General features: G+C 36.4%; 1 protein-coding gene across 1 annotated transcript in view; it reads right to left on the reverse strand.

The window, feature by feature from the left end:
• Positions 1-22,578, reverse strand: part of LOC114733521 (BEACH domain-containing protein C2) — a 37,713-nt gene that overhangs the window by 9,487 nt on the left and 5,648 nt on the right. Inside the window, exons 5-24 of the mRNA XM_028920995.1 lie at positions 20,970-21,046; positions 17,156-17,237; positions 14,935-15,261; positions 13,991-14,553; positions 12,084-12,168; positions 11,765-11,959; positions 8,111-8,656; positions 7,890-8,033; positions 7,053-7,511; positions 5,503-5,648; positions 4,761-4,830; positions 4,550-4,633; positions 4,300-4,356; positions 4,142-4,210; positions 3,960-4,046; positions 3,752-3,868; positions 3,384-3,533; positions 1,647-1,731; positions 1,435-1,555; positions 1,166-1,262 (exon numbers count right to left, since the gene is read on the reverse strand). Coding sequence (XP_028776828.1) covers positions 1,166-1,262; positions 1,435-1,555; positions 1,647-1,731; positions 3,384-3,533; positions 3,752-3,868; positions 3,960-4,046; positions 4,142-4,210; positions 4,300-4,356; positions 4,550-4,633; positions 4,761-4,830; positions 5,503-5,648; positions 7,053-7,511; positions 7,890-8,033; positions 8,111-8,656; positions 11,765-11,959; positions 12,084-12,168; positions 13,991-14,553; positions 14,935-15,261; positions 17,156-17,237; positions 20,970-21,046 — 3,561 coding nt within the window. The remainder of the gene's footprint in view (positions 1-1,165; positions 1,263-1,434; positions 1,556-1,646; positions 1,732-3,383; positions 3,534-3,751; positions 3,869-3,959; positions 4,047-4,141; positions 4,211-4,299; positions 4,357-4,549; positions 4,634-4,760; positions 4,831-5,502; positions 5,649-7,052; positions 7,512-7,889; positions 8,034-8,110; positions 8,657-11,764; positions 11,960-12,083; positions 12,169-13,990; positions 14,554-14,934; positions 15,262-17,155; positions 17,238-20,969; positions 21,047-22,578) is intronic.

Here is a 22,578-nt window from a genome sequence, read left to right on the forward strand (position 1 = left end):
AGGAGTTTGTGAAGGGTTATGGATAATCTGGGTGCTAAGAGACTTGAGGCTGGCACCGAGCACACCTACAAGACTAAGGTGTGATAGTACGTCTGCTATTGCTATGGTTAGAAATCCAATTCATCATGAAAGAACAAAGCATGTGGATATTGACAAGCACTTTATCAAAGAGAAGGAAGATGCAGGAATTATTGAACTAGCTCATGTTCCTTCACATTGTCAAGTAGGAGATCTCTTTACCAAACAGTAGCAAAATCACAATTTGAAGAACTCATAAGCTAGCTGGTATGATAGACATCTATTTGCTAACTTGAGGGGGAGTGTTGAGTTCAACGCCCTTGGGCCTTAAGCCCATATTCTATTTTAATTAATCAGATTAGTATTTTAAGTGATCCCTAGAATCACGGATTATTAATTTGATTTTTGAGTTGTTGATTTGTTACTTTGATTTACCTAGATTCTATTGTAATCTGGCCAGCCCTAGTGTATCTGCTAAACCTAGGTCCTACGGCTATAAGTACCTTCTCCATATGTTAAATAAAATATCTATTGGGAGCATCTAATTCTATAAAATAAATTGATATTGATAATTCCTAAACAGATTTGCAATAAAGACTGACTTGATTAACGGGTCATCATCCCAAGAGACAGTCCTTAGATGAATAGATAGAAGCCATTAGGGCTTGTTTGATACATTGCCTAGCCTCCACTGTAATGGTAATCGAGATCTCATTACCAATCTGCACGTGTCTGGTTGGGCTTTTTCATGGCAATCCTAACTGCACATGTTTTGGTAATCAAAATACCCTTATGATTCATTCAATAATCTATTATCTACCCGAATGCCCCTTATAAGGTCATCTGCAAACTGATAATGGGACACCACAATCCCTTCTGTTCCACCTGAATGCCCCTTATAAGGTCTCTATCATCTACACTTATGATTCATTCAACCAAGCACATACACACCACGGTAAAGAACGAAGGGGTTGTAGGGGTTCCCCAACTGCACTCCTCATAGCCCAAAAAACAGACTTTTGTCCCCACAATCTGTTCAGGTTTTAAAAAAATAATTTATTGGAATATTATATTGCTTCGTGTATCATTCATGCAAATCATTTCTCAAATACCAATTGATTAAATTTTAAGAGCAACAGAGACTTACTGGGTCAGAAATTTTATCAATATCCACTGCTCCTTCATAAGTAATGTAAAAGAAAACATTATTTGCTCCAATAGCTTCTTTACCTCGTTGCTTGTACCTACATGGTCCAAATCATTTACATAGATGCTAGCAATAAATCATCAATGAAATCCCCAAGAAAAATGTAAATCCAGAGAGAGATTCAAATCAAATATTGACATTGCAAACGAGTAATTGTGAAAATTACATAAGAGAAAGAGCACACATAAATACATGCAGGCGAAACCCACCCAAAAATGAGGTCAATCCACTCATGCAAATGAGCAGATACATATTCACTCTCGAGCGCCATCTGATGCTTATGGATGAAATCAATTGGACTCTCAGCCCAAGGAGGAAGTTTAACAGCATCTAATATGATAGAAGAAAATAGAAAAGAGATCAATCCTTTAATGCGAGCAAAGTTCTTCCCAAAAAACAAACACAATCTCAATAAGCATACCAAGCTTCTCTCCCAATTGCGTGGTGCCAAAATCAATCAAATTCCCATTTGTGAGAGCTTCAGGGAGGTAAAATAGCTCAGGAACCTATTGTAAATTGAAAAAAGAACTGGTTAAGATACAGGTAAAAACTAACCTTCTGTTAGGATTACTTTTGGAAAATTAGGAAAATACATGAAAAAGGGAAAAGATGCTTTTGTGGGTCAGAACTTTGACTTCCTATTTTGGAGAAAGAAGTAGAAAAGTAGGGTTGCTGTAGGGTGACTATGGTCAGGGCTATGAGAGGGTTGGGAAAGTCACTTTTTGTGGTCTATAAATCGTCCTCTTGGGGTCAGCCGGAGGAGGAGAACTTTTGTATTGAGCTGGGCCCTTGTGGGAAGGAGAGAGCCAACCTCTCGAAAGTTTGGCAAGTCTGTTAGTTGGAGGTAGCGTGTCCTAACTGTGGTTTGTGGCTTGTGTCTTTGTTTACTGTTTCTGTATATGTGGTGTAGTAATCTGAATTTGTAGCCGTCATCCTCCCTTCAATGCGTGACAGATTAGTGTTTGTTCTATGAAGGTAATGAGTTTTTAGCTTTTGGTTGTATCTTCGTGGGTATTCTGTTTTCAAATAGTAAAAGTTTAGAGTTTCTGGGTTGGGTCTTATCACCATCATACGGATTTCATATGAAAATAATCTGATTGAGATTATATTATGATAGAACTTTCATAAGACCTCGCATTTTTCTTTTAATCAGAAATTGTCCTCAACATAGTTTCGCACAGCTAATTTTCAGTAAAGAACAGCAACAGTACATCAATACTTAAAAGGAGAATTATGGATGCTCATCCACTCGAAAATCATGGAGAAGAATAAAAAAAGATTAATTAAAAAATATCTTAACTATTCTGAAAACAAAATAACACATGATATTGCTAAATTGAAACACTAATTATTTTTAATAACACGCCTATAATAGGCCTGCAGGTCACTGACATGCCATAACATTTATTACCAACTGGCTAGGGGTTAAATGCTCAAAGCCATCCTCATCAAGTTTCAGCATCTTGTATAGTTGTCCTGTAGTGAAGTTTAAGCCAAAGTGTTTTGAAATGATAGTGCATGTCACAAAATTCCAAGGCAAAAGTACACTTTCAGTCCTTTCCACAAGGTCTCATTTTTTTCCCTTAATTATAGAAAATGTATTTTTAGTCCTTCAACCCTAACGTCATTCTTAAAAATGCTAGTATGGAAATTTTAAATGTGGACAGAACATTCTCAAATGCTGATATATGATGTAAAATTTTCAAAATAACAATCACCTTTTAAAACGATTATTATTTGAGACTAATGGTGTTAGAGTTAGAAAGCTGAAAAGGTACGTTTTAAAATTAAGGGACCAAACTAAAGCATTGTATAAAGTTAGAGGACTATAAATGCCCCTTTCCCAAATTGTAATAGAATTATCATGCCCATTTAATTCAAAAGTCTAAAATCTCCATGACAATGTGGACAAACACAATCCGCCATTTGTGTGCTAGAACTTGAATAGATGTAAAGGACTTTGATACCTATGAAGGACCATTTTAGAACTTATTAAAAGCAAATGAAAGATCCTTGAATAGTTCCTCCTTATAGGTCCTCTGAAAGCCCCACTTAACCCCACACACACAAAAAAAGAAAGAAAGAAAGATAAATTACCTACTTTTAGCAAACAAGTAGATCAAACAATCATTTTGCCGAAATATTAATAAACATATACCAATTCTTTCACATCGCTCATGTCCTCAAGAACACCATTCCAGGTAGCACCAATGTCAGAAAACATTCTATCAGCATGATCAAATTTTCCTCCTTGCAGTTGTATTGCAAGGGTGGTAAATGGTTCGACTCGAACAAGATAATACAAGACCTGAAAAAGAACATTACATAGATCAGAAAACACAAAAGAAGAAATTAAAAAAGCAGTCAAATTCACTTAAAAAAAAGAAGAACACTTTGATGGGTACCCAACTATGGTAGGAAACCCTCTCAGAAAAGCTAACTACTAAAAACCTGTACACTACAAGACTAATAATCTACTGTGATAAGGACCAAAAAAAAGAGCAGGAAAATGAAGGGTAAACCCACCGTTCCTGCACTCGAATAGTGTGATCCATAATGGAATTTGGGGATGACTGGATCATCAAAGTTAGAGTATCTCTCTTGAAATTTTTTTAGTCGATCAGAGTTCAGTGCACCAACAGGCTGCAATAAAATAAAATGCTTTAGCAACAAATAAAAAATAATGAAAAATAGGAAAACATTAACTGATTGAGAGAACATTCAGGAAAAGAACCTTTGACAGATCTCGGTAACACGAAGGATTAGAAAGATCCAAGCTCTTTGAGCTGTAATCAGAAAGGACCCAGGGGAAGACTGGATACTGCCAGGTACGCATAGCAGTAATACTATTATTAACGGAATAAGGATATGAGGCAAGAGATTAATAATAGAACTACATTAAAAGTGAAGATCAACCTGAGTGATATCATTATAACTACGTCCAGCCAATGTATTGAGCTGCATTAAATATTCAAAATTGCTGATCTGCACAAGGACAAGATGAACTTCATATACCTCTGAGGATGCAAACTATGAAACAGTGCATATTGAATGAATTAAGGCCTGCTTCATACCTCCCATCTTGCCCAGCGTTCCATAAGTTGGGTTCTTTTTAAAAGTTGTTCAGGTCTCTGCTAAGAAAAAGAGAGTTAATTTTTCATATTCTTGGACCAAAAGTATCAATCCTTTATAAAAGACTAAACTGCAGAGAACGCCAAGCTAGAACTAAAGTACATTTACGGAAATACTGATCATAAGACCAGACAGAAAGGGAGAGAAAAAAGAAAATGAAAGAGAAGAATAGAGTCACCGAAAGGATTCAACCTGCGTAGCCAAATACATGTTGTTTAAATGAGGAGGACGTGCTTGGACAATTGCTCGATATGCATTTTTTCGCCCCTCAATACTCTGAAGAGGAAAAGAGGACAAAGACAGATAAAGAGTAGGATTATCAGCACAAAATTCCGAATTTTCAGAGAAACAGCCAGAATTACAGTGCTATGAGAACTACAAAAGCGGTGCATCTAATAAGTACCCCAAAGTCAAAGAAGAAGTTTGATCGGTCAACCATAAAGAGCTCCAAAGCACTTCTTCTAAGGAGATATCTGAAGCAGAAACCAACATTTAGAAAAATTGACTGGACAAAATCTTCAAAAGCAGATACTTCAGCATTTAAGAAAAAGAAAGTATTCTATCAACTCTTGGAAGAAATTTCAAGATGGAACGTGAAGTATATGAGAAGATAAAATGTCCTCCTGAATAAGAACCAATAAGTGAAGAGAACAAGACACGGAAGCAGAGATATCTGAGACATGCCACGAATATAAACATATATAGAGGACAGAAGGAACCCCTGAAAATTCAAGCACTTCCCACCAACCAGAGTTATCTATAATTTTGAAAGATGCCATTATATTGAAACCTATTCTTTGCTGATATCCAAACAAGCAACTTCAACTTTAAAGGAACATCAAGCTCCAGATTTATTTCGAAGGAATAAAAATTTCCCTTCTCAGGGAATTAATGAAAATAAAAACGAATATAAATTAGGAGGCTTCAGGGTCTAGCAGAAGACAGATAGGCTCCATTCTGTTCATTGTATAAGGCTGGATAGATTAAAATAACCCAATATAATCTCAACTTTGGAGCTGATTTAAACTATTTCCTCTTGGATAGATACCACCTAAGTTGATATACTCAGACTTGAATGCAAGTATATACAAAGCAAGGAGAAAGTCTTAAATAGTTTTTAATTTGCGAGCAAGAGAGAGGCTCACCTTCGGCTATAAATTTGATGAAGAGTTGACATTGACCAGCTGCGGTCCTTTTCTCGGTCTCCTTCCTCAAAACTGGGGTCTAGCCCTTCCTTTGGGGTGCTAATCTCACTGTTATCAACTATAAAATTTATCCTTCTTGTGGTTACCTTCAACCAGAGAAGGGCACTCAGCGTTACTACACATAGCATAGCTTAGCAAAGACATGCAAAATATTTTACATATCTTTCCCTTGAAATAAAAGTTTCATGAAATTTCATCAACAAGAATATTAGCTCAAATGGTACACTCAAAAAATGATATTAGCGCAAGTACAGAATTGTATGCTTGGAATATCCCACAAATAATTGCTACCTAGTACTTCAATATAAAAGAATCCGCATAAACGATAGGAAAAGAACACATCAACAAAGTTATAGGATAAAAAGACCTCAAATAAAGAAAATTAATTCGATTCTGACACAAAACTATATAAGACAAATTCTAAATTAAAATGGAAAAATTATTGAATGAAACAAAGCTTCCCAATCTCCTTGGCCGTCAGAAACAGTGAAACAGACATTTCTTTCCATCAAGACAAACCTCAGAACCCCAAGGACCATGCAATGCTACGAAACTTTGTATTCCCTTCTCTTTACCAAATCTTTTCAATTGACTTTGGTGGAAATGACCCAAGGTAGAAGACATCAAAACCACATTCAACAAATTTTGCATATTCTTGATTATTTCTCAATTTAACATCAATTAAATAAGAACTGAACTAAGCAACTGGAATTTTTCATGACCTATAATGCAGCAAAACTTCATGACCATTTCTTTAATAAATTAAAATTTACGATAAAAAAGGATAAAACAAAACTGGACCAACAAATAGGCGATTGGGTTGTTTCATCTTGAGGCATGAAAATGAGCATCATGTTTAGCAAATCTTCCATGTTGGCTTTATTGATTGTCTCTCCACTTGTCACCTTGATGGGAGGAAAGTTCAAGCTCGTCATACTGCTTTTTCACCATTACTGTCTTTCAATATAAGCACCGTCAACTTGGGTTGTTATCTATGATTATTTTAATTTTTTAAAGTGAAAAGGCTCATCCATCATGTCAAGTGGAGAGACATCTGATAACCCCCACGAGCAAGATTTGGTGTACACAATAGTCATTTTCATGTGCCAAAAGCAGGGTGTCCAATTTTGGAGCAAAAGTTTTTTCTCCAATTCTTCTCACCCAGCTTTCTGGAATTTTTATTCATTCCTGCCAATAACCACATATTTATACACACCAGCTTAAAATAGAAGTTTGTATTATTAGATCTCAGCAATATAGTTAAATCTATTCAGCTTTAGTGAATAGATGACCCAGTTCTAAAATAACTAATAAACTCATAGCATGTAAAGCACTAATTTTCTACAAGTGTTAGCTGCCACGATGGTCTTGTGCACTCACTAAATTAGTTTTCAAGAGACTAAAGCTACATGGGCATCGCAGTTCACAGACCAAATTGTTAGCTCTCTTTAAAATATAAGCAACTTCCAACTTAAGCCCATAAAACTTACTTGGAAGGTTCCCTGAACAACCTTAAGTGGCCGGACCATTGATGACGGCAGCTCAATAACAATTCTTTCATCAAGTTCACTAAAAACAAACCCAGGGGCAATCACTGATGAATTCTGGACAAAATTTTCATCACTTGCAAGCTGAGCACCAGTAGATTCAATAGATGCATGCAGGGCTTGCTCAGCTGATTCAGAAGTTCTGGGTTCATTCTCTCCCTTCAATTCAATATCAACGACCACACCATTCCCATCCGTAATTTCTGCATGCTCGTCATCTTCTTCGAGTTCTTCTATTGAGATTGCTTCTGCTGACAAAACTGGAGCACTCTGGTCCTTTCTCTCCACAGAATAATCATCATAATTAGCAGCAGCACCTAAATGATCTGTCCCTTCGTAATTCCTCCTCAGACATCGTCTCATCCTTGAAGAACTTTCCATAAAAGCTAGCTTCCAAAAAACCTGAAAAAATTTAAGATTAAAATTAATTATAAAACATAATCAATCCTAACAGGTGATTTTGTTTTTTTTTTTTTTACGTATAAGAAAATTTTAATTAAAGCGACTGTAAGTTAAAAATACAAGAAATCCTGAAAAGAGAAAAAAAAAATTCAAAAGGAGAAGAAAAGACTTTTGAGAAATAAAGAATTTCAGGAACACAGTCTAGTTTGCCAGAAAATACAATGGTTGAACTTGCCATGCAATTTTTCAAATTTCATTCTGGGCAAATATACTTCTCCTCACTCTTACAAAGATGGCATCTATGCCCATAAAAATATTAGACGATGCAAAGAATGAAAACTATAGTGATGCCAGTTTGAACAGTATATCACAACATACACAAGGTGGGTTGTTTAGCTGATCTGCTAAAGGCCCAAAAAGACTTCCCATTTCCATTAACTGGTGAATGAGTTTCCGCCATGCATGAATTCCATTATGGATTCGATGCCTGGTAATTACATCCACTTGAGCACGCCTGTCAATCTAGTAGACAATAAAGTTAACATATGGTAATACCATTCTCAATAATTAGAAAACCCAGCCACAGATTGTGAACAAACCTCAGACCGTTGCATATTCCTCGCCAGTGCAAAACTGGCGACAAGAACAGCAATAAATTTATAGGACAGAGCATTAAAATCTTTCCCATACACTGATTTCGTATCAACTGGCTGCAAACATTCCATCCAGGCAACTCCCATAGCTTCAGTGATACTCCACCTCTTAACACGCTCTGCATCACCAGCACTTCTTCGTTGTGCAGATGTAGCCATTGCAACAGCACTAAGACCTCGTCCAGAACCAACCTTTGCAAATCTCTCAAAATCACGTGCAGCCGCTAAAGCAGCAGCTCTTGCCGCAGCCTTGTCCTTGGGAAGTGGTGGTGCTTTCCCGGCGAGTTCTAGAGGCTTTTGAAAACTTGAAAATGTGTGGAGCCTAACCTGTTTGCGCTCCAGCAGTGAGGTATCACGCCTAAGATGGGCAGTTGTTGCAGGGGCTGGGGCTTCACCTCCTGAAGCCCCAGCTGCAATCATTGCCAATGCCATTGCAGCAGGTGGAGACGCAAATGCAGCAGCCCAAGGCGGAGATATCATAGCAAGAGCAGCCTGAAAGAAATAACAGATTCATCATTAGATAAAAGTAGCTATATCCACCCAAAAAAAAAAAAAAAGAGTACCAAGTAAGATAAGGAATAATATCTTCAGCGCTCAACAACCTTTTTTGAACATCCAATGTTGCAGAAGAATTATACAGACAGGCACATAGAACTAAATAACACAAACATAAAAAGACCAACTCATTATGCTTCAGTTTTAAAGGTCAACAATATGTTAAATATAGCTGTTATAAGCTTTTATATTAGCGTGAATGATTGCTGTCCATATCTGCAAATGCTCGCTCTGCTATCCATATGCTGAATTAGTTTGGACTACAGCCATGTGGTACATAAATCACAACCATGGAACCAGAACAATATTATAGCCACTGTAAGTCAGGATACACTTGCAACATGTCACACAAAGGATTTTCTCCCATCTTGCATTCATTATTGTATCAGAACATTGGAGGGAAAAGCTTAAGGTTACTCAGTCAGTGGTGCATTTTCTCTCCCTTGTAGCAGCTCTTTACTTTCATCAATCATGAATGTAATGGAGGTGGCCCCCAGTGCAGATAGATAAAGATATTGTTATCTGCTCTAGAAGCCAACTATAAGATCATTGTTTGCATACATTGTGCTTCGTTTAAAGGAAATTCAATCATCATATTTCATTATTCATTAAAATGCGCCTGAAGTATTATCGCAAGCAAAGATGGCAGTAACACATGACGAGTATCAAAGTTGACTGATGACCATGGTTATAGATAATGAGATATTTAGTCAAGATACAACCTGCTAGGAAAATGATACATGTACCACTGAGTAAATGTCATAATCAATTCTCATAGTGGCCATGATGAGTGTGGTGATTTGACCTAAAAACATCATGGCTCCCTACACATGGAGTCAAATAATTTAACACCTTACAGCTTCACTTGTAACAAAGATAGCCAATGTTTGAGTATATAAAAATCATGCAAGAGATGTTTATGATCAAGAGAGGACTTTGTCCCTTCCCCAAGGGAGGAGTGATATGAAATTTATTAAGAAAACAAAATGTATCGTTGTGCTCATTTGAAATATATATGATTCATTTGTTTTAAGTTAGTACACTCATGGATCAAATAAACACGAAATGAATTGTAAAAAGGATAATGAATTCCATGCCTCAATTCAATCGTGATATTTGGACAAAAGAGACTACAGTACAATACTACACGGAACATTGATCACAAATTGGATATGTTGAATGATAGACTTGAATGGCAGTGACATATTGCTACGATACTCTCTGTTTCTGATATTAAAATAAGCTTTATAATAACTGCCACTGAAATGAAAAAGCCACAAGGTTGCACAGAAAAAGCAGTACAAAATTGAAATTAACGTGGTCTAATTAGGATCCCAAGTTAGACTAGAGTACCTAAGAATTTAGCCCAATATAATATAATAGGTTATATTAGAATTATATTATAATGCTATGTATTATGTTATATCATTATGTAATACTAAATTATTACTCTCTGGTCCTTAATATAAGACCTATTTAACTAATTTGGTTAGATTAAAAAAGTCAAGTAAGTTAGTTAATTATATGAAATATGACACGTTTTTCCTAAAACACCATAATTATTTTCCTTAATATTCTCCTTTCTTTTCCTACTTGATTATGATTCAGGAAGTATCAATAGGGATAATTTAAGAAAAACTAAAAAATACGCGAAATAGGTCTTATATTTAGGACCACGATCAACTCAAAAACTATAAGGACTGGAGGAGTAATTACTAATCTAATAATATCAAAAATTTCCGGCTTAATTAAATTCATGATACATTTTGTTTTTGTTTTATGATTGACCATGGGAAGATTGGAACATCTGCCAAGACCCAATGGCCTCCTCATCCCCTATTGAGCTACAATCCATGAGATGGCTACAGGTAAATCGTAGAATTATAAAATCAAGCCTAAGATTATGCATCATACACGAGATAATACCTTGTTTCCCAAAATATCATCCTCGTGAAGTATTAAATCTGAATTTGGTCATATCACTTGGAGGACATTTAGTACTTGTTTTGAATTGATTTTGAACAAGTTTATGAAAGGTTTTAAAAAATTGACAAACTCCTCTTCTTCTTTTTTTTCTCATGAAAAGACAAACCCAGATTAATCTTGCATGATCACCGGCAAATGCAAGAGACCATCTTGCACCACTTAGAATTTTCCTTTCAAGTGATCTACAACTAGAGCTATGCACAAGATTGACCGGGCACTTCAGTTTCTTGTCCCCTCTAGTGTAAACAAGAGCACATTGAAACAATAATCACCCTTATCCCACTAAGGGGGTGTTAGGTTTAACCCAAAAGCACTTTTAAAAAGTGCTTTCACACAAGTGTAGATAAAACTCCCCTCACATACTTACTTCGTATACTGTAAAGTCACTTTTAAAACAATGGTTTGATTTCCAACCAAACATCCCTTATGTGGTATCAACTGCATGAATCCTATGATGCCATTGTGCTCTATTTGCAACAAGTGCACATTGTGACCACTACAAATAATTGGTGTTCATTGAAATGATGAGGTGATTTGGGCTAGAGTAAACTCCATTGTTACAGTTTAATGACAATGTGCCTAAGTGGGAGGCCCTAGTTAGATACTGGCTCAGTGTTTAGGGCTCCAATTGTGACCCTTATAGCTCTACGTACTATGAAAGAATTCAGAAATTAATGATCTGAATTATGTTGTTAACCGAAGGCATAGGAGCATCTCTAAATAGATAATTGGTCTATGCAAAGATCGCATGCCTAATCAAATTACATAACAAAATTTTTTGGATTTAAAATATCTAATAAATCCCATCCTGTCTAAAAGCACAGAACTAAGTGACGAGTATAAAGAAACAAACATGAAATTGCTCATTTGTAGTTAATACCCCAAGGTGGATAAAGCTTCAGCAGAGATATCCACATGTGGATGCCTTTTGTAAACACAGACCAGTGTCCTTCTTAGAAATTTGTCTTACACATGTGTGATTGGTTTAATCATATTATTCAGCAATACGTATGGATATATATTTGATCCAGTGTTAAGTATAAATGCGTATGAAAATACCTCAATGGGCAAGGCATCAGCAGCCAATGCACGATCATCAACAGTTAGAGGATTTAAACCATCAGCAGTAGCAAGTTCATGAATTCCAGCCAAAACAGGCCGCCACCTCCTTAAGACAGCAACAAATGGGGGTACAATAGCCTCAAGGTATTTCTTACGAAGAGGCTTTTGGTCTTTGCCCACAGCATGATATACCTGACAACAAGTTGTACCATCATCATGGTTGTCTAGAAATTTTTTTTTTTTTTAAAAAAAGGGCAAATGACACATGCTTCATAAAGTACGTAAAAATAATATGTTCAGCACTGAAAACACAAACCTCAGAATAAAGCACCGAACAGGCTACCAAAACTCTCTGTCTCTTAGAGTCAGAAATTGGCATGTTGAGAACAGGTGAAAGAACACTGTTTAAGAAAAGAGTAGATAATTCAATAAACCATCAATGTTTTCCTCATATTATGTCTTCAAAAAATTTGTTCAAATAATGATGAAAGAAAAAATTGCAAAACTGTAAAGTGTTAGTTAAATATTTATGCAGGTGTAATGAATAAAGGACACTAACAACAATGAAGTAATGGAAATTTAAATTTGCTGAAGATATGCGTGTGCGCACGCACGTGTAGATGCACACAAAAAAATGCAGATATTTTAGGATATATTTGATATTGTTCATACAAAAGTAAAGCAACAGTGGGTGATGTTGTTGTTGGGGGAATTGGTTCAGTGTCAAAGTGTCAGTCAGCATCTACGGAAATTGCAACCTCAATCACTCTTGTGGATGATATTCTCGTCATGAGATTATGGCTCTTGAAGAGTAAATAGGCTGGTTTAACAATTTTTCTGATCAGTAATTTAAGATTATGTAATTAATAGAAATATTATGACATACTTATGAGCCTTTAAAGCCTTGTCTTGCATCCCTATAAATAAGAAGCCTTGTGTATGTCAATATTCAACTACTCCATTTCAAGCTTTTCCTTTTCCTCCATAATCATAATGGCAAGACACCATCAGGCCCAAGAGCCCTCTTTAGGTATTAAGGTGGCAACGACAAAGAGGGACATTATCATCGCTCAAAGAAAGTATACTCCAGGTTTACTAGCATCCGTGTGCAAAACCCAAACGCAAATCAAAAGTAAGCTTCATCTTAAGATGAAAGGCAATGCTAGGATATTAAAAGGTACCAAGGTTAATGGTTAAGTTGATTTACCTTTCTAATACACATCTCGACATCAGTTGCCAGAATCACTGGTAAAATTTATGAACAAGACAACAAAAGATGACTTAGGAGTTTATAGGATTTTAGGCTATTTGAAGATTTACCCTAGTAAAGGCACGTTCTGTGAAGAATAGGAAGGCTCCCTGACAAATAGAAGGTCCACTACATTTGATGTAGTAACCTAGCTACATGGAGGAGCACGAAGCATCACATTTTTATAAGGAGCCGTGTAGAAGCAAAAACTGAATTTTTAGCACTTGACTTGGGTGTTTTTGAAGGAATCTTGATTAAGAAGGTTCTCCAAGAGTTAGACACTTTCTTGGAGAAACCTATGAAGTTTATGCATGATAATATGCCCGCTATCAATATGGTGAAAAATACCATCCTCTATGAACAAAATGAAGAATTAGAGTTTCAAACTAGGTTCAAAGAATACTTACTTCCCCACTTGAGGAGTGATGATGAAGCATGTGCTTAACAATACATATTTTAACATCACCATGGAAGCTTCTCTTGACTACTTGGGAGTTTTGACCATATGCAGTTTTCATCTATTATTGGTTGTGTCCATACGGCATACTTAATATGCTGTACAAATTAGTTATGTTGAAATTTCTTGTTATGCAAAGCTGCTAAAGATGTGATCAAATGTTCATCATGTGTATTGTGTAGACAGCACACTGACATTGAATAGCTTGAACAATCTTGTGGTGCATATTTGTTTTAGATAGATGAAAAATCAACCTTATAGAAATTAGTTCTACGGGGACAAAATTGAGATATGACAATTAAGATTCTATTTCAAGAGTAAATCAAAATATTTCTAAGGAGGTCGTCTGTGAAGATGAAAAGGTGCATCTTAAGTATCGGCTAACCAGAGAGGCGGAAAAAGCATCCAATTGTGGCCATCCGTATGAAACTTCTCCAAGTCAACATTTATTCAGAGGCTATTCATTAATGGATAAACTATGGACTGGAAATAAGATAAACATCGAAAATTGTTTTACCTCCACAGTAGTGCAGAGCGGGGTTTCCTTCCTTGAGGCATCCCATCCTCAGTTGCATTCCTCATCAACATATGTTCCTCTCCATCATCATCTTCCCTCATCGATAGAAGAACCATTCGAAGCATGCACAGGAATGGTTGGTCACTGTCTAACAATTGGTACAATGCAGCCATCCCTCCCATTCCAGTACCTGACCCTCCACCAATACCAAGACCACCACCAAGCCCAGACTCATCCAACAATAATGCTTGAAGCATTGCCACAGATTTCCTTACCAAAGGAAGTTCAAGCCAGTTGCCATCAGCATCTTTCTCTAGAGCAGAGTTCCAACAATCCCATCCACTCCCACCGCCGCCAAATTGCACTGTCTTTGATGGAAGGCCAACACCATACCACAAACGGCTCCTATATTTCCAGCCATCAGCTATATCCTTAGTACAAGACCCATATGACACAAAAGCATAAGAAACAGATCCATATGGTTCAGCCGCAGCAGCTGCAGTAAGCCTTTCCATCAATGAAGAAGAGATCTGACCATTCGCATCAGCCATTGAAGAAAGGATCTGTCAAATGTAACAGCAAGGGTCACCAATATTAAAAATTAGCACACGTAAGACTAGAACAAAAAAGAAGGCTAAGAACAAATGCAGAATATATTTACAAGAAGGTGAGTTCAAACCATAAATAATCTTCTAAAGTCCAAAGCCTAAGTTCATAAACTAGAGAAGTTGAGGAAAAAATAAAATAAAAATAAAACAAATGCCCGGTGAACATGTATAAATATTTTCCCCAAAGAGGTGTTATTAAATAGGGGCTGCCATGCAAACATCGCAAGGATCTTGAAGGAATGACAAGCAGTACTGAAAATGCACAATTACAAAACTTCACAAACAACTTATTATGACACAACATGCACATCTAATTCAAGATTGCAGCATGCATACCTCTAAAGGGAGTCCTACAGAATCACTAAGTACAGATCTTCGATTTTCCACAGCTTCTGTTGATTCTCCAATTGTAGACAATGAGGCTGAGCTGTTATTGTACGGATACAACCCAGAAAGGGGTGATGGAGAAGTATCTACAACACGTGCAGAAGAGAATTGTTTGCTTTGTAACCGTAAGTGATCCTCAACAAGCATAAGTATCACAATAGCATTCTCTACTAAAGCAACAGAAAGCTGAGCAGCATTATCAGCCTCTGCCTTAGCATCTTCTGGGGACAACCCCTCAGCTGCCACACCGGCAGCAGCCGCAGCAATAATTTGAGTCTGTTGTAAGGAAAAACTAAATGTAGACATCATTCCAGCTACTTCTCACTCTCTTCAAAGAAAAACATACATATGATATAGAGAACTGCACTCTTGCAAACATACTTTTGTTTTCTTAGTGTGCTTAGGCATAAGTGAAGGGATCTACAAGTCATTGGGTACACAGAATGAAAAGAAATGGAAAGTGAAATAAAAAGAAAAACAAAGTGCTTTTGTGGATGGCAAATGGGAATACAGCCCTAATTTACAAAATAATAAATTGTTTAGACATGTTGATAATAAGTTGTTACATTTATTCATGGTTGTATATAATACGGGAGATTTGATTATGTAATTATTCTATAATTATTAGCCATTATGATCTTATCTTAAAATATCACTATAACTACGAGTTTCATGAGTCAATACTCGTTAACTACATTTCTCTCGTCCTCAGTCTCATACTCTCCATGTTCACCCTCCACACACTCTCCATACTCTTCATGGTATCACAGCCCCTAGTGATTGCGCATCATCCCAATTACTGGCCTCTCTCTTCACCCTAACTTCTCTTCATCTATGCATTTTTCTTCTTGCCTCAAGCACTTCCTTTCCTAGCCCCATTTGCTACATTCAGCCACTATGTCCTACTTTTCTTGGAACACACACCCAACCATGCAACCACCATCCCTAGAAGGCATCAATGTTTACCATTGCCATCTGGAGCTCCAGCCACATCCACAGATGCCACTGGTAGATTCTATCCATTTGTCCACGAACCAACAAATGACAGTGCATGGGTCACCCATTTCAAGCCCTGTCTGTCCAACCTTTCTAGGAAACATTTGATCTACAAGACCCAACCCCTCAATCTTTGTGTTTGGCTATTGATCATGGTGTTTGGTGACTTTTGTTACTGGTCAGGCCCTTCTTTCAGTGTTCAGATGCGGTTATGACCATATATCATGACGTTCAGTCTCTGTTTATTACTTACCAGACTATTTTTTGTCATTTAGGTGATCACTCTATTTGTGGAGTTTCTTATCAAGAGTTTGGATTGGGTGGTTTAAAAGAATAGTCCAATAGTTTGGATTAGGATTAACTAAAAGTGAAGCTGACCATTCCTTTTGCCACATGAATCAGGATGCTAATCTGTGTCTATTTGAAGTCTGCACAGATGATTGTTTAACACAGGCAATGATCAAGAAGGAATTTCTTGACTAAAATCACAACTACATGATCATTTTCTGTAAGCAAGTGAGGCTGAAGAAAATCAGATGTTTTGTTAATATATACAGCCTAGGGAGCATATTTGGCCAACATAATAGGAATTTACAAGCATTTATATAATCTGCGAAATAAAATGGAATATCTACAGCATCCTAAAGTATTAACTATTTACAAATAAAGGCAATTAATTTCTAATAATCTTTGTCTCACCCTCTCCATATTCCCTATCTCCATACTCTCGTCAAGGCAATTATGAATAATTATAACATGGGCAGAATAGGCATCATATATCTCGTTTGTTAGTGCAATAGAATCAAACTCTGACTCCGTCTTTACACTAAACAGGCCATTAGTTTCCTAGGTATTAACTACAGCATCCTAAAGCATTAACTACTTACAAAGAAAGGCAATTAATTTCTAATAATCTTCGTCTCACCCTCTCCATATTCTCTATCTCTATACTCTCTTCAAGGCAATTATGAATAATTATAACATGGGCAGAATAGGCATCATATATCTTGTTTCCTAGTGCAATAGAATCATACTCTGATTCCCTCTTTACACTGAACAGGCCATTAGCTTCCTAGGTCCAGTGTGTGTAGACGTGGGGGGACCAGAATAGCAGAAATGACTGGAAAAAAATTCTCTTGCAAAAGTATATATATACATACAAGAAAATCCTTACCTGAAGCCGCAATTCCCGAGCAGCAAAGTCCAACAAGCCACCTAAGAGCCTCCTCTTAAATATAGGCAATGATTCCTCACGTCTTCAAACCAAAAAGGAACAAACATATGATGACATATACAGGATATAGTAAATTGTACATGCAAACTATTTTATCAACAGAAGCGAATAATGCACTACTATGAGAAGAGGTAGAAAAGCTCTTCCTCAATTGACTCTAGAATGTCATATTTATCATCATTTATACCACCAAATTTTTGTCACAACCAGTCTTGGCATGATTTTCTCCTTTAAATTCCATCAATTAAAATGAAGCATAGACAGCTACCATTTTTTCAACTTCATAATTAAGCATGCATTTTGTGCACTCTAGTTCTTACCAATGACCAAGGCCTGACTCAAATTCAAGGGAGTTGTAACATAGAAAGGCCCGGCATATGTTTTTCTCAGTTCTATCAACTACCCCCTTTTAGAAACCATTAGTGACCCGCTTGGCATGCAGAAATTGGAAATGGAAATGGAAATGGAATTGAATTCCAAACTGACTGTTTGGTATGATGAAATTGGAAAATTCTGCAATTTCAGCTCCACCAAAATAGGTCGAATTGGCTTCCATCAAGCAACCCATGGAAGCCAATTCCATCTCCATGCAGTCCATTTTTACCCTTCCCTCAACCTTCAAGCTTCACACTGCCAACCTTCAAGCTTCACACTGCCAACCTTCAAGTTTCACATCATCTCACCTCACTGCAGATGATGTGGCCTCCTTAGAGTCTGTTTTTCCCTTCAACTGTGAAGTCTACAAGCACCACCATTCCTCCTCTTTGCTTTCCATCATCATTCTCCTCTTAACCAAATGTGAAGCAACAATGTTGGCGACAATTTCTGGATCTTCATTCAACAGTGATGACATTATTCTTTCAAATCTGAGTTTACAGGTGGAAATTTCTTTCCAATTACCATCTTCTTCCTCCAGCAACGTTGACAGTCACAATGGCGATTTTTGCATCTAAGAACCATGATTTTTGCTTGTGCTTCATGATTTTCACTTTGAAATCTAGCTTTCTTTTTTCTGGCAGTCATTGATGGTGATTTCTGGTTTATTTCTGGATGGTAATTTTTGGGTGCCTTGTACTGTTGCTTTGATTCTTTTTCCCCCTCAGTTTCCATGACATTTGGTTCTTAGCGGATGATTTTAGTTTTGAGGGGCAGCCAATGGTAGTTGTCGACGGTGATGAAGAATGGTTGGATGGAGGAGGTTTTTTTCCCCCAATTTCAAAGGGCATTTTAGTATTTACATATTTTAAATATATATTTTATTTAAAAATTAAGTTAGATTCCCATACCCATACCAAACATCTTTTTAAAGACCATGGCCATATCCATTTCCAACTCCATATTCATTTCCATTTCCATCAAAATCAATTCCAATGCACCAAACAAGCTAGGTCATAAGGCATCATATGGTCCTTGAGTCTCTTGAGATGGTTAATGACTGCAAACTTCCAAAACAAATCACTCAAATTTTGGTGATAAAGTCTTATAGACCTTCAAATACAAGGCTGATCATTTTCCTTCATTTTATTAAGCATTGCCATGCAAACAAAAGCCTTTACCTTAGAAGGGGTCCTGACTTTCTAGGCAAAGTTTGAACCCAGAAGAGTAATATTTGAACTTTAAATAAGAAGTAAGAAAGACAGACACATGAAAGATCCCAAAGAATCTAAATTCCATATCCTTTGATTGAGCAACAAATGATATTACAGAACAGGAAAAGTCTAGCATTAACATTTCTCAAAATCTGAACCTTTGATGAACAGAGACTACTTTGCCAATTAAGAACTTAGAAATAAAAGCATTATGCAAAGAGGATAACTGATAGTAGTTAAGGAGCAGAAGCTTCACCAACCCATCCACTAGTCCTTGAAAAGAAAAAAATGTGACATGAAAAGAAAGCATATAAGGGGCAAAATACACAAGGAGATAACTTCTAGGAGCCTGATTCAGAAGCACCAATCCCTAATTATCATCCCATTCATTTTGCTGAATAATCCCATTCATTTTGCTGAATACCACATTTACTTCTGACCAACCTATGACACAAAGAAAAAGAAGACTCCAAGGAAGACTGTCAAGGCCACTTAGCCACTAGTGATATATTTCAAACACCAAAAACAGCCGGACCCAACCCCCTCTCCTTGTTTGATCTGCAACACACTTCCTGACTAACCAAGTGACCCCTTTTACTCTCACCACAACCAGATCCAAGAAAGCCAAGCATAATGTTGTCTATCCAATTCACTACCCTGTTAGGTAAGCTGCAAAATATTAAGAAAGGGTTAAGGGTGTGGTTTAACTAACTCAATGAGCCACAAATTGTTAGTTAATGGCTTACTTATTCTATAAGGCCATAAGAATGGTTTTGGTAGTTAGGTTTAATTCGTCAGGATCCTAGGACATTAGCTCAGTTATACTAAATCTATGCAGCTGTATAGATAAATAGGGGAGCCTCTGTTATTGTTTTTGCTGATAGTTTGCTTAAAGAAGTATTCAGTTCCAGCTCTGTTTCCTCTCTCTTTTCCCTCTCTTCCCTTTCTCTATGATTCTCTCCTTCCCTCTGATTCTCATTTCTTCCTCTTATCTTCACTCTTTCTATAACAACCACAACATACCCCCGCTGGAAACTTAAACAAAGAGACATAGTACGGCAGGGTTGTTCTCAGGACAGTTACCTAGTCAGTTAGATTCTGTCACCAGCAAACAAATTAACCAATAAATCAAATGGTTAAGAACAACTATCTAATCGATGCAAATCACACCAATATTAACTGTAGTAGGAGTAATTTGAGTTTCACTTTGCTGATAAATTGAATCTCTTTCTTTCTCTCAGTTGCAACTCTCCTTTCTGTGTTCTTCTCTAGTGCAGCCTCTACTATTCTCGTACTAAACCATTGATCCAAGGCTTCTGACAGCACCTAAAACTCAAGCTCAAGATTCAATGACCGAATCTGATCAACACTAGGAAAAAACCAAATCTGGAAGAGACAGACTGAGACAAACAGTAGCTCACATTAAAGGTCTTAAGGATGATCTGGCAATCAAGGTCACAAGGATAGTTGAGAACAATGATAGAAATCTATATTGTAATAAAGATGCTATTTGTTCAGATGAATTACCCCTGGAATATCAGCTTTGGAATAAAATAGTTTTTGTTCAAGAAGCCCAGATCCATGGAGGTGAAAAACCCTTTTTGTAAAGGGATCATAGCATTTGCAACCCTTTGTAGTGAGGAGAGTATCCTAACAATAAGTAGTTGATTGATTTAGGATCAAGTTCGTGCCTTCATTGAGATATAATATGAATGTAAGCTCGACACCCCAAGATATTTACAAAGATCATCAAGAAGTCTGGTTTATCAGAAGGCTTCGAGAAAAACTTGACAAGAAATGTCAAATTTTATTGTCCTTGAGTAGTGGCAGTCCTGATTGGTAACAAATAACAATCCCAAAGCTTATTAGGACTAATAAATGCTAGTTAACAAACAATAAAATAGGAACAAACTCCCTAAGACTGAAAATCCCAAACTTGCGAATAAATTAGGATGAAAATCAGCAAGTCCACACACTTTGTACACTTCACTTACATCTATCACACCTCCCATTAATAGGTCACTAGGAATTTCATCAACTCTTGCATTTATGTCAAACCGTCTACTATGTTTTCTAACAGTAACAAATTAAAAAGATACAATGGTCATACAAAGGAAGTGAGGAGGGAAAATTACAGGTAGCTTAAAAAGGCAAAAAAAATTCACCTTTTTCGAAGTTCTCCTATACTAGATCCGCCGACAATACAAAGCCATTCTGCACAATGAATTGTCATTTCAATATCCTACATAAAAAGAGCAACACCAACCAATATCAATAAAGCAGATAAACAGATTTCATGGAGGCAGACAATCTGACGATCAAAAATAAGTTAAATAGTGGAGGGATACATGGATCAGATCAAATAAGCAAGAAAGCAATACAAGGTTAGAATATAACATAAAATCTACGTGGTCAGTATGGAAACAAAACTATATCAAAAAAATAATAATAATCAATTCTCACAGAAACAGAAAAACATTTAGCTAGTCTACTGAAAAAAACTTCATAGAACCAAGAAATTTAATTCTTCCCGGCCTAGTAAAGCAAGTACAGCTACATGTTTGAGCATGATTGCCAGCGGGTTTGCAGAAAAACTGATCAAAAAGTTAAAAATATTACTCCCTCTATTCCTTCTTATAAGACATCTTTTAGAATGTTTTGATGTTCCTATTTATAAGACATTTTGCAAGATATAGGCATTAGTGGATTTTCTTTTCCAAAAAAAAAAAAAAACTAAAAGAGAGTATTTTAAAATTCTTAAATTAATCAGGCGAGAAGAGTATTTTAATGAAGGGTACTTGTGGAAAGATTAGGTAATTTAAAGACATCAACTTTTTTTTTTTTGGTGTAAAGTAGGTAAATTGGTCTTATAAAAAGGAACAGAGGGGTAAATTCAAAAAAAAAAAAGAAAAAAAAAAAAGGTTTATCCAGAGACACTAAGGAATATGAAGAAACAACAATTGAACTAGCATATCCAGTGTGGCATCAGAAACTTTACAAATCATTTCAGCCGGTAACTATTGTATCAATTATTGATGTGATAACATCTACGCTTAGGCTGACATCAATTAAATCACGATATTTAAGTGTCAAGTTTGCAAACATAGATGTTGTTACGTGTCAATTGCTGTTCTGTTTAAAATTCTGATAATAGTTGACAAAAGGAATACAATGTAACCAGTGATGAAAGATATAAATACCCAGCTTGTACTTTGATTCAAGTTGCCAAGAATAACATTTCTTGCTTATTATTTTTCTCGCCAAGGTTAACATCCACTTATCTACATATTTTCCTTTTATAGAAAAAGCAAGTCCATTCCGATGACTATGAAAACAAAATTACAAACAAGGAATCAAAAATAAAAGAAAACGCATGTAATACTTGCAATAGAGGATATCATTGCTGTTAGAAGGAGTCAGACTTCGAAGCCCAAGCTCATCAAGCCCACTAAGCAATGTATTTTAATCCTGTCATTTATTTTCTAGATTGTAATCATATTTCCATCTGCCTCCAAAATCTTAGGAATTCGAATCTGATCTTCAGTCACCCCCAGTCAAATTTGATTAGCATATCAGTTTTTGGGTACCGATTTGATAACCATAATGCTCCTACATATGCATCACTCTGTCCTTTATGAATAATGAAAGCTGAGATGCAGTTTACCTCAGTGAATTTCAATTACTATACATGAAAAAAGCGCGCACTCTATTCTATGTTAGCAATCCCAACAGTTGTGCACCAGACATGGCACACAATCCAAAAACTCAAACCAA

This window comes from Neltuma alba, unplaced genomic scaffold, assembly GCF_004799145.2.
Source record: "Neltuma alba isolate B1F8T4 unplaced genomic scaffold, ASM479914v2 tig00013012_pilon, whole genome shotgun sequence".
Taxonomy (NCBI): domain Eukaryota; kingdom Viridiplantae; phylum Streptophyta; class Magnoliopsida; order Fabales; family Fabaceae; genus Neltuma; species Neltuma alba.